This window comes from Pelodiscus sinensis, chromosome 1, assembly GCF_052426305.1.
Source record: "Pelodiscus sinensis isolate ZL-2025 chromosome 1, ASM5242630v1, whole genome shotgun sequence".
NCBI classification, from domain to species: domain Eukaryota; kingdom Metazoa; phylum Chordata; order Testudines; family Trionychidae; genus Pelodiscus; species Pelodiscus sinensis.
Genome location: NC_143052.1, coordinates 352,915,263 through 352,928,333, shown reverse-complemented (window position 1 = coordinate 352,928,333; position 13,071 = coordinate 352,915,263). Strand labels below are relative to the sequence as shown.

General features: G+C 50.2%; 1 protein-coding gene and 1 pseudogene across 1 annotated transcript; both read right to left on the bottom strand.

Moving 5' to 3' along the window:
- Positions 1 to 740: 740 nt before the first annotated feature.
- On the bottom strand, positions 741 to 1,718 carry LOC102447441 (olfactory receptor 52K2-like). The gene has a single exon (XM_025188208.3). It carries the CDS (start codon positions 1,686 to 1,688, stop codon positions 741 to 743), a length of 948 nt encoding a protein of 315 aa, XP_025043993.3. The 5' UTR covers positions 1,689 to 1,718.
- Positions 1,719 to 9,285: 7,567 nt separating this feature from the next.
- On the bottom strand, positions 9,286 to 12,388 carry LOC149526044 (uncharacterized; annotated as a pseudogene).
- Between the last annotated feature and the right edge of the window lie 683 nt (positions 12,389 to 13,071).

The following is a 13,071-nucleotide window of genomic DNA, read 5'->3' as shown; positions in this document are numbered from 1 at the left end:
TTTCCTCCTTCCTTGTCTCTTTCTCTTCCCCTCGCCCCTACCTTCTATTCTATGTAGCTGATTTGTTTACTTCTTCATTGTATTCCTCTGCTATATAACGGTCATTCCATTTCACTTTCAGAATATGATCTGAAGAAGTGGGTCTGCCCCACAAAAGTTTATCACCTAATAAACTATCTCGTTAGTCTTTAAAGTGCTACATGACTGCTTTTTTTGTTTTACCAAGTTCAGACTAACACGGCTACCTCTCTCTTACTGGGTCTAATATGTATTTACACTTCTTTTTATATATAAGAATTAGATACAATGCTCCTGGCAACTATTTCCCAAGTTATCTGCCAAAACACTAGTACTTTCAAAAGCCTAAGCAGAAACTGGAAACATGATTAAAGAGCCCCATCCTGCCATCGGACACCCTTGTAGCTGCAGGAGTTGGGGATGCATGGAGATGATCCAGTGAGTGACAAGGCAAGGAGAAGTGAGAAGCTCATGGGACGAGCAGCAGGAGGGTTTGGGGGAGAAGAGGAAGAGTATGGATGGAACTTTGGGGAACTCATGTCACAAAGGGTGGGGTCAATTACAAGCAACAAAAAAGTGACAACTCACTGAGTTGTAAATAGACTTATTCCCCCATTGGACACACTGACACAGCACAATCGGGTCAGGAAAGGGTCTAACACCTGTCTTACTGTCTAGTAAGTAACAAAGATCGGCTTGAGAGTGGACTCACCAAGAGAAATTTAGGTCCTTTTATGAGGAAATAGCCTGAACAACTTGTCCCGGATTTGCGTAGTCCTCACCCCATAGATGATGGGGTGTAACATGGGGGCCACAAGAAGGTGCACATTAGCAATAAGAATGAGAACATGCAGGGGCACATTGTGATGTAACCGATGCATGACAGTGGAGAAAACATCTGGGATATAAAAGATTAAGATGGCACAGAGGTGGGAGCTGCAGGTCCCAAAGGTCTTGAGGCGGGTGTCCTTTGTGCGGAGACTGAAGATGACCCTGAGGATCTGGATATAGGACACTGTGATGAAAAACACATCTAGACTACTCACAAAGATTGTCACAGAGAGACCATAGTAACTACTGACACGAATGTCGGCACAGGCCAGAGTTACTACAGAAATGTGCTTGCAATACGAGTGAGCGATGACATGGGTTCTGCAATATGGCCACCACCTCGCCAGAAGGGGATACGGTAGTATAAGCATGCCACCACGCAGCACCACCGCCAGGCCAATCTTGACCACCATGCCATTTGTCAGGACACTGGAATATCTTAGGGGATGGCAGATGGCCATGTAGCGATCAAAAACCATGGCCACAAGGATCCCAGACTCCACCACTGTGAAGCAGTGAATGAAGAACATCTGGGTGAGGCAGGCATTGAAATATATCTCCCTGGCATTGAACCAGAAGATGCCCAGAGTTTTGGGCAGGGTGGATGTAGAGAGGACCAGGTCCGTGAAGGCCAGCATGCAGAGGAAATAGTACATGGGCCTATGTAGGCTCGACTCTGTCTTCACGATGAAGAGGATGGTGAAGTTCCCCAAGATGGCTATGACATATAGAGTGCAGAAGGGGATAGAGATCCAGACATGGGCCATCTCCAGTCCAGAAATACCCACCAGAATGAAGGTAGAAGGATTGTTTAAGTTGGTTGTGTTGATATCTGTCATGGAGTAGGGAAGGTGTCCAACTCTAAGGTAGAACAGTGTCTCCTGCATGCAATGTGCATTCCACTCACTTCCTGTATGTAGCCAGAGTCTTTGGTGACATTTCCCGTACAAATGCCTGGATGGAGAGACAATGAGAACATGAGACATGACATGCACTACCGGAGGCTTTACTCATTGGTATGACGGATTAGTCACTCTTCACACACAGAAAAATATTTTCCTGATTCAAGAAAATTAATTAGGAACCACTGACCATACTACAGCTTATTATATATATAATGGTGCTCCATGCATCAGCAGTTCCAATACATTGTTGTGTGGGAAAATTTAATTGGAACCAGCAGAAAACAGAAATGTGGATACCGGTTATCCATCTCTGTTTCTTATTGCAATGAAATCCACGTGGGAAAATTCATGCAGTAGGGATTTCCATATTCACCTGGTTGCTCAAAATCTGAGAGTGGAAAACAACCAAACCTTTGCGAAGACCTGTGCCAGCGGAAACATCCCAGCTAGAACACACCTCATGGAAGAGGCTTGAGTTTTCTTGCTAGCAGATGAATTTGCAGCAGTGGCCAAAAGGAAGACATTGGGATACCTATGGAGTGGGATGGATAATAGCCTACTCTTGATATGTGTTTATTTTATTTTTTTGGTCACCCAGTTTCTATAAAAAACGAAACAGAGAAACAGATGAAAGCGGAGTTCCTGGATAGTCTATGACATAGGGGAAAACTACCCTATGTAGACTTACTGGAAATTCTCAAATTTTTCTGCTTAGAGAAGAGACAAACAAAGGTACATGTGACAGAAGAGAGGGAAATAAAGATAAGGACGTATTGCATTCAAATGGACAAAGAGAGAACAGTTTCCAATCAGTGGTATCCATAGATATGTAGGGTATGTCTACACTGCAAAGCTATTTCGGGATACCGGAGGTATCCCGAAATAGCTACCCTGCATCGGTAGCAAACGGACCAAAAGTCGAAAGGGCCTGGGATGTTTAATGGCTGTGCAGAGCAGAAAGGAAAACAGACTTACACTCTGCCCCATCCTGCCCATGATGCGCTGGGTTTGTCAAGCAGGCGAGCTCCTCAGAAAGAGAGGGGTACCTGTGAAGTCTGAGGTGGAAGTGTCTTCCTGGTGTATTCCCTTCAGTGTCTTCCTGGTGAATCCCCTTCCTGGTGTATCCCTCTTTAGAGCTCTATGATTCTAAGCCGTGCCCCACACCTCTCTCACTGCATCATCTTCAACAGCCTCCCACGCCGAGAGCCAACCCAGGTGTGTGCCCTGTGTTTAATATAGCTCTGTGCCGTCTCAGGGGATTTGCTCAAGGTCTAGGTGAGAAGCAGCCTTTGAATGTAAACAGGCTGGAAACAAAGCCTGTGGGTGCTAATAGGATATTGATCCAGCTTTAGGAGTCAACAATGATTAAGGGACCTTTCCAAAGGGAGAGGAGAACTCCCGGCCTCTGGGCTGACTGAGAGGAGTTGGCTGCTCTAGGTATTTCTGAATATTTGAACGTTGTAATTGATTAACAAGAAAATAAAGGATAATGCCTTGATCGCCACCGGTTCGGATTCCCGGTAAATGCGCAGGGTAGACAGACAGATCTGGAGGCAGATGGCTGAAGGGAAATCTGAGCACTGATAAGACTGTGAATTTGGAAGTAGAGATCAGTCATTCTCGTCAGCTTGGGAAATGGATTCACAGTATAGCAATGTGTGACGGACCTGGCCGTGTCTGGGCACAGCTGCGGGCATCCGCTCAGGGCGAATTGCTCAAATCCGGGGCTCCTTACAGCCCCCGACTGGCGACCTCTCCACACAGGCCACAAACCAGTCTCACAGAGCGCTTCAGCAGCCTGCCTGAAGCCTCCCGAGCAAAACCCCTCAGACACCCCAGCAATATCCGTGCCCCAGATGGCCCCGGGCCTCATACACAGGTGGGGGGTCCTAGCACCCAATCCCACCTACCCCGAACAAGTCCTGTCCGGTTCCAAGAAACCAGCCACAGATCCCTGGTCAATTTACCCTCTGGATCTTACCCACAAATCACGCTGGGCCAATCCTTTAGAATCTAAAACTAAAGGTTTATTAACACAATAAAGAAAAGCATGAGAGTAAGGTTATTAAAGTACAGTACGTTACATGCACCGAATCTCCCAGTTCTCGATGCAGGCTCTAGCAGAGGTGTTGCAGCTGCTGGTTTAAAAGTTCTTATTGCACATCCTGAGATCAAGATGGGTTCACAGGTCTTCCGGGCTCTTCAATCCCTGCAGTGCTGCCTCTGGGATGAAGTGCTGAGCTGAGAACAAAATGGCATCGACCACATGGCCTCTTTATACCCTTCCTGGCCTCTTCTAGTATGCAGCAGGTCACCTGGTCCTCAGCCTCTCTCTGCTGGCAGCTCTTGGGTCTCCGCCCTCCTGCTTTAGGTGTGTCTTTGGGCCATCAAGGGCCATTGTTCCACAGGGCTTCACTACTCAGCCTGTCCATAGCAATGCTCAACCATATTCACAGAAATATTCAGCTTCCACACAGATTACAGATTCCTACCTACACACATGGACATTATACACTCACATAAATAGCGTACATAAGATCAACAAACAATAATCTCCCATTCAATACCCCACATGGCTCCCCCTACACCAATTTCTGGGGCCAACACCCCCACTTAGGGGTGCAGCAGCGATCTGGCTGCTTCCCTCCAATTCAGCAACGTGACACCCCCAACGCAAAATTGATGCAGGAAGTGATGCCAGTAACATCACTGAGGGCATCACAGGCCTCCCCCAACAAAATGGTGGCGTGCCTCAGTTTCCCTTCTCATACAGGACCTTCTGGTGGGAACCCTTTTTGTCCTGTAAGAAGTTCCAAGACCAGTTACAAGTGTTAACCACGAAATAGCAACATCACAATGTCCCCTTACATACCGTCTGTCGTTTGGTATATCTCCAGACAGATTACATGGTATTTTCATAAGCTCATGCACACTGTATACCATTACAATTCTCTGCAACAATAATACATTGGTTACAAGAATTAACATCAGTAACAAGAACAATCCTACATCAGCTGTATACTGAAATTCTCCGTCAGGCCCCTTCTCTGGCCCCACACCATTGCAGTTTTGGCCCCTCAGGTTTAAACTGCAAATCTTCTTGGCCAAAGCAAGTCCTGCCCCTCCCCCTTGTCCTCTGGGCTCCAGGCCTGAAACCTCTGGCCTGACCAAGACAAAGGGCTGGCTGGGCGTGACTCCCTGGCTCACAATGGCCCTGGAATTCTCCCCCTTCCCCCACTCAGTGGGGTAACAGCAGTGAGCCGTAGACTCCCAAGTCTCTCCTCTGTCCCTCTCTAACCTCTGTTTCCACATGGAACCAGATATCAACTTCCCTGATTGATTATGAGTGTCCACCATGTCCAGAGATGGGAGCTTAATTGCCATCTCCTGCCTCCTAGGGAGAGTGACCACACAGCTGTTCTGCTCTGCATACTTAGCTACCCAGCCCTTCTCCTGAATCTGAGACACTAACTTCCCACTCTCCTCACTCACCTGGGAACAATCCTGTCCCACACACACTGACTTCCCAGCAAGCTGGTCACCCACAGTCACTGGGTTAGCAGCCTGCTCCAGTTCTCTGGCTGTTCCTGCCTCCTCTGGAACAACCCTCAGTCCCTCTGAGACTTCTCCACCACCATCCACACTGGGTTTCCCTAAACCCAAGTCAGTGGAGTCACTGCCAACAGACAAGTTCTGTCTGTCAGGCACTGCAACAAGTGCCTCACACACCAAGCTGCTGCCTTTTACAGGCAGAGCTTTCTCCTGAATGCCTTCTCCAAGCCAGGCATCGTCACCTCTCTCAGTCACAGCAAACTGCTTGCTACAAGCACTGCCAGGACTCTCCTCCCTATGAGCTTCCTTAAGCAGCAGTTCACCCTTCTCTGGCTCTGCAGCAGCCTTGCCCTGCTGAGCCACAACCAACTCCTCCTGCAATTCCCTAACTCCCTGAGTTATCTCCAGCCCCTCTGGTGGATTCACAAACAATCCCCTCTCAGGCACACAGACAGACCCACAAGAGACAGGGTCAGAAGCACCTTCACTCCCTGTGCAACTCTCTAGATGGCTGTAAACGTCCACACCATCATTAGGCACCAGAGTTAACACACCCTCATTCTCTCCTTGTGCCCGGGCTAAGGGGTCTCCCTGCTCCCACAGAGTCGCTCCCCCCTCTGCCAGCAACACAGCAGCATCAGGCACAATATCAGGGTCACCACTGTCTGGTCTCTGGGGTTCTGGTAAAACACTGACTGACTCTACCTGAGTCACCTCATCCCTCTCCCCAGCAGACACAAACCTTGGGCCACCCCCTTCCTGGGCCTTAGCCATATCCAGACCCAACTCTGGGACAACAATACTGCTCTCAGCCTTCACAGGCTGTGGGGCACCTTCCTCAGACAAAGGAAGAAACTCTTCCCCACACACAGCCAGACAACCAGAGACAGCTTCTCCCTTGTCCCAACACCCCTGGCTAATCTCAGTCATACAGCTAGCCACTGAGACAGCTTCCTTTACTGCCCCCTTGCTACTTCCACCAGCCAAATTGCCAGCTTGCACACACTGTGCTTCTTCACACAAATCACTTTCAACTTGTGCAGGTTCAATTCCACAAACCTCACCAGCCACCAGCTCCTCAACTAAAACTTCACTCTGGCCAGCCACTCCAGGCTGCCTCAGAGAAACATTTCCCTGATTTCTGGGCTCTTCCTGCCCTGGTTCTGATTCCAGCCTCACCTCTGAGGCATCAGACGGGCCCTCACCCACAGGCTCACATGTAGAGACACTTTCCCCTTGGTTACAGGGAGACTGACCAGCTCCAGGAAACTTTTCATACCCACATACACCCCCTTCCCAAACCTCCCTGTTAGCTACAGGTAACACAAAAGGTTTGCATTTACACATGCTTTGGGGTTGGGTTTTCACATCAGCTGGGTAAAATACGTCTGCCATATCATAAGCACACCGCATACCCACAGAGTTATACATTGAACATTCAGGAGGATACAGTCTCTCTTGTTCTTTTAGTCTCTTAAGCTGGAGGTCAAGTCTAGCATTTTCCTCCCTGGCTAGGGCCATCTTCTTTGCATGCTCTGCCCTTCTCTCTGCATACTCTGCCATTCTCTCTGCATGTTCTGCTCTTCTCATCTCAAGTTCCCGATCCATCTCCTGCTTTCTCTTAGCAATTTCTTCATCTGCCTTCCGCCTTCTTTCAGCAGCCTCCTTGGCTTGCTTCTGCTCCTTTTCATCCACATCTCTGGTTAATAACAGCACTACCAGATCTAGTTTAGAGGCCCTTTTCCTAAAGGCAATGCCTCTCCCCAAGCACAAATCCTTCAGAGCACTTTTGCTCAGACTCTCATATAATTCCGGGTTCATCGCAGCGGCTCTTTAATCAACCAAACTCTCAACACCAAAAATCAAATTTAGACAGCGTGGGGTCCTGATCCCAAAGCTCAATTGACCAAGATCTGTGGATCCTGCCGACTACGCCACTGTGACGGACCAGGCCGTGTCTGGGCACAGCTGAGTGCGTCCGCTCAGGGCGAATTGCTCAAATCCGGGGCTCCTTACAGCCCCCGACTGGCGACCTCTCCACACAGGCCAAAAACCAGTCTCACAGAGCGCTTCAGCAACCTGCCTGAAGCCTCCCGAGCAAAACCCCTCAGACACCCCAGCAATATCCGTGCCCCAGATGGCCCCGGGCCTCATACACAGGTGGGGGGTCCTAGCACCCAATCCCACCTACCCCGAACAAGTCCTGTCCGGTTCCAAGAAACCAGCCACAGATCCCTGGTCAATTTACCCTCTGGATCTTACCCACAAATCACGCTGGGCCAATCCTTTAGAATCTAAAACTAAAGGTTTATTAACACAATAAAGAAAAGCATGAGAGTAAGGTTATTAAAGTACAGTATGTTACATGCACCGAATCTCCCAGTTCTCGATGCAGGCTCTAGCAGAGGTGTTGCAGCTGCTGGTTTAAAAGTTCTTATTGCACATCCTGAGATCAGGATGGGTTCGCAGGTCTTCCGGGCTCTTCAATCCCTGCAGTGCTGCCTCTGGGATGAAGTGCTGAGCTGAGAACAAAATGGCATCGACCACATGGCCTCTTTATACCCTTCCTGGCCTCTTCTAGTATGCAGCAGGTCACCTGGTCCTCAGCCTCTCTCTGCTGGCAGCTCTTGGGTCTCCGCCCTCCTGCTTTAGGTGTGTCTTTGGGCCATCAAGGGCCATTGTTCCACAGGGCTTCACTACTCAGCCTGTCCATAGCAATGCTCAACCATATTCACAGAAATATTCAGCTTCCACACAGATTACAGATTCCTACCTACACACACAGACATTATACACTCACATAAATAGCGTACATAAGATCAACAAACAATAATTTCCCATTCAATACCCCACATGGCTCCCCCTACACCAATTTCTGGGGCCAACACCCCCACTTAGGGGTGCAGCAGCGATCTGGCTGCTTCCCTCCAATTCAGCAACGTGACACAATGCCTGTTGGGTGACGCCCTTCACTGGGGGTGCGACCTGGAACTAGGGTACCACTGAGCCCTCTAGCATACCTGTCTGGGCTCCCTCTCACACTGTATGGCTGTGACGAGCTGCGGGCCTCTACAGGTCTGGTGCTTACACAGCCAGAGTCAGGGACATACCCAGCAGCAGTGACATGAAGGCTTTCATTAGCCACCCATGCACCAATAACAGAATGGTGCCAGTCACTTCCACTGATGTCCCCTGCCCACAAGCCCAAAGCTGTACATCAGGCCCCATTCCGGAGCAGATTTCCTTTTTCATATCAAATAATAAAGTGTTCTTGGAATTCACACCTCCAGATCAGCTGATAGAAGTGGGCCTCATCCTCCCTGATTGGATCCACCTCGTCATCTCCAGCCGGATTCTGGCCTGCGTAGTTATACCTGCCTCTGGAAATTTCCACTCCATGCATCTGACCAAGTGGGTCTTTGCCCACGAAAGCTTATGCTCCAATGCTTCAGTTAGTCTATAAGGTGCCACAGGACTCCTCGCCGCTTTTGTTTTGAATGAGAAATATAAAACAGCTTTTTTAAGCATATGCCGTTCAACTCTAAGGCTACGTCTACACTGGCGGGTTCTTGCGCAAGTACAGCCGTCCACACTGCCCGCCCGCTCTTGCGCAAGGAAATGTACAGTACGGCGTGGGAAGAGAGGGCGTCTTGCACAAGAGCTACGCTCTTTCCTAACAGGCGTAAGGTCTCTTGCACAGGCATTCTTGCACAAGAGGGCAGTGCGGACACGTGGCAAAGGCTTCTTGCGCAAGAACCGGCCTCTGGGAAAAAAACATAGGTGGCCTCTCTGACACTCCGTACGTGCAGGTGGAGGGAAGGGGTGGTGATGGGAGTGGGAAGTAGGGGCACGGGGGCAGCCCTGCAGTCAGAGGTGTAGGTGTGGCTTCCTGTGAGGCCTGGTCCAGCATCACCTGGAGGGCTTCCCGGACCCGCACCACGTCGCGGTTGGTCTGCCGGGTGGCAGCCATCTGGGGCTGCTAGTAGGCCTGGCCTTCTCCTGCCATCCACCCCGGGAGGAAGGCCTGGCCCTTCCCCTCAATAATGTTATGCAGCACACAGCATGCTGCGATGATCTCTGGTATGTGCTGCACCCCCATGTCCAGGCGGGTCAGGAGGCACCTGAAGCGTGCCTTCAGCTGCCCAAAGGAGCTCTCCATGGGGTTGCGGGCTCAGTCCAGGTGGGCGTTAAAGGCGGTCTGGCTGCGGTCCAGTCGGCTTGTGTATGGCTGCATCAGCCAGGCCATCAGGGGGTAGGCCGTATGCCCCACGATGCAGACCGACATCCTAACGGCTCCGATGGTGAAGTCCCACTGGGGGAAGTAGGTGCCCGCCTGCAGCCTGTGGCACAGGCCTGAGTGCTGGATGATGCAGGAGTCTGGGCCCGGCAGGACCACCCCACATAAATGTCCTGGAACCGGCCATGGTGGTCCACGAGCGCCTGGAGCACCACCGAGCAATAGCCCTTCCGATTGATGAACTGGGCCACTCGGTGCTCCGGTGCCTGGATGGGCATGTGGGTCCCATCCATGGCTCCCCTGCAGTTCAGGAACCCCAGGGTGGTGAAGCCAGCGATGGTGGCGTTCAGGTCATGGGGGCGGATGACCCTCTGGAGCAGCACATCGTTGATGGCATGGACGACCTGCAGAGGGGCACATGGGAGCACAGGGGATGCACGGAATGAGACACAGTGGGTACATGGGCCCTTTGGGCGTGCTCGCCCTCCCTTTGATGGGCCCTCCTCCCACACAGGCCAGAGTCCTCTGCCCCTGGGGGTTCCCCCCTACACCAGCAGGGCTGTTTGCAGGAGGGACAGCATGACCCCCTGGGTGTGGGGCTTCCCCCTGCCCCTACAGCCTCCCCACCCCCCCAGTCTGGCCCCTTCCCTCCCCCAGGGTGAGCCCTTGGTCCCTCAGGGGCCTTACCTGCTGGACGACCGCGCCGATGGTGGACCTGCCCACCCCGAACTGGTTCCCCACGGAGCGGTAGCTGTCCGGGGTGGCCGGTTTCCAGAGGGTGATCACAACCCTCTTCTCCACGGGGATGGCAGGGTGCAGGCAGGTATCCTGCCTCCAGAGCACAGGGGTGAGCCAGGTATAGAGCTCATGAAATATCCCCCTGCACATCTAGAAGTTCTGCACCCAGTGCTGGTCGCCCATTGTCCCAGCACCAGGCGCTCCCACCAGTCCCCTCTGGTTTCATAGCTCCACAGGCACCTGTCGGTGGTGGGGTGGGGGTGCCCGAGTGTGGCTGCAGCATTGCTTCCCAGTCTCCAGTTCCTGCTGAAGCAGTGTGGCTCCCTGCTGAAGGACCTCTAGAGCCTCAATGATGGCCGTGAGGGGACATTGTTGGGTGGGGTCCTCCTTCGGCTCCATGGCTATAACGAGGGCAGCAACGGTGCCCAGGGGCACTTTCCAGGGGCTGAGGTGGAGGGCACAGCTGTGGCTCTCGATGCCTCACAGAGGTGCCTCAGCATGCAGCCACAGGGAAACAGCCGTCCAGGGGTCCCTTTAAGCATGTTTCCCAGTGGGGGGTCCGATGCACGCCCACAGATTCCACTGGTGACCTCTTGACATGGTCGAAGTGGTTCTGGGGCCAAGTTCTTGCGCAATGGCATCCCGACAGTGTGGACGCTCTCTTGCACAATAGATTTTGCGCAAGTATACTTGCGCAAGAAGCTGCCAGTGTAGACATAGCCCAAGGGTACGTCTGCACAGCAACATTATTTCAATATAACTAGCATTATTTTGAAATACAGCCGCTCCCCGAGTTGCGAACGGTCAAGTTACGACTGTTCGCACTTACGACCAAAGCTCCCATGGAGCGGTCGTAAAGGCGGTCCCCGAGTTATGAACGCGACCCGCGCTTACGAACAGGACGGTCACATGTAACTCAATGGGGTCCGAGTTACGAACAGATCGAGTTACGGCAAAGTGTTTGGTCTGTAACTCGTTCATAACTTGGAGAGAGGCTGTAACTTAGTCCATGTCTACATAGCAATACTGTCTAGACGAAATACTGTATAGACGAAATGTCGAAATACTGTCAAACTGGAGGACTGCTTACTCCAACTCCTGTAACCCTCATTCTACAAGAAGTAAGGGGAGTTGGAGGAAAAGTGCTCTATTTCAAAATAAGTGCAGTGTAGACACTCCCAATTTCAAAATAAGCTATTTCGAAATAAGTTACACAATTGACGTAGGTCAGTTTTGCGTCACTTATTTCGAGCTAAGCCCCGCAGTATAGACGCACCCTAAGTGATTATAAGTATCATGGAATCATAGAACACTAGAACTGGAGGGGACCTCAACAGGTCATCAAATCCAGTCCCTGCCCTCACGGAAGGACCAAGCTCCATATATATCCTCCCTAATAGAAGTCAATCCCACCGGCTCTTAAATATCTCCAGTGATGGAGATTCTCCAACCTCCCTAGGCCAGTGGCTCCCAACTTTTTGGAGCATAGGGACCCCTTTTCAAACTATTCATGTTATGGACTCTCCCCTCAACAGTATAGCTGTGCCTGCAGCCTCCATGTTCCTTAGCCCATGCTGCTTCCCGCAGCTCCCATTGGCTAATGGGCCCTTGCCCACTGGTCTTCTACCTCTGTGGCATGTAGCTCAGCCATACAGTCTGCCCTGCCCATCTACCACTGTGATCCTGCTGGTGGCTAGAGGCACGGAGCCTCTCAGCTCCCAGGCTCCATGCTGGCAGCCAGCACATCCCTCAGCTGGCGCTGCTTCCTGATCTGAAAGGCTCCATGCTTCACCTAAGGCTCTGTGTCAGTTAGGGACATCATTCCTACACAGCCTTGCTAATTGCCATTGCTGGACCTAACAGCCATGAATTTATCTAGTTCATTTTTGAACCCTGTTAAAGTCCTGGTCTTCACAATATCTTCTGGCTAGGAGTTCCACAGGTTGACTGTGAGCTGCATAAAGAAAAACTTCTTTTTGTTTGTTTTAAACCTGCTACCTATTAAATTCATTTGGTGACCCCTAGTTCTTATGTTATGGAAAAAAGCAAATAACTTTTCCTTATTCATTTTCTCCATACTCACCATGATTTTATAGACCTCGCTCATATCCCCCATCAGCCTCCTCTTTTCTAAGATGAAAAGTCTGTGTCTTTTTAATTTCTCTTCATATGCCATCCATTCCATATCCCTAATCATTTTTGTGGCTCTTTTTCTGAACCTTTTCCAATGCCAAGATATCTTTTTTGAACTGAGGCAATCACATCTGTAGACTGTATTCAAGATGTGGGCATAACAGGGATTTATACAGAGGCAATGAGATATTCTCTGTCTTACTCTCTATCCCTTTTTTAATGATTTCAAACATTCCATTTGCTTGTTTGACTGCTGCTGCACATTGAGTGGATGTTTTCAGAGAACTAGCCACAATGACTCCAAGATCTCTCTCTTGAGTGGTAACAGTTAAATTAGTATCCATCATATTGTATGTATAGTTGGGATTATTTTTTTCAATGTGTATTTATCAACATTACATTTTATTTGCCATTTTGTTGCCCAATCACTTAGTTTGGTGAGATCTTTTCGAAGCTCTTCACAGTCTGCTTTGGACTTAACTAACGTGAGCAATCTGCATTTTTTTTTTTACTCACTCTACTTCTTTCTCCAGATCATTTATAAATAGGTTGAATAGGATTGATCCCAGTACGGACTGTTGGGGGACACCACTAACTACCTCCTTCCACTCTGAAAATTTACCATTTATTCCTACTCTTTGTTTCCTGTCTTTAACC

Coding starts and splice junctions, on each gene's coding strand:
- LOC102447441 (XM_025188208.3), bottom strand. CDS start 1,688: ATGACAGATATCAACACAACCAACTTAAACAATCCTTCTACCTTCATT.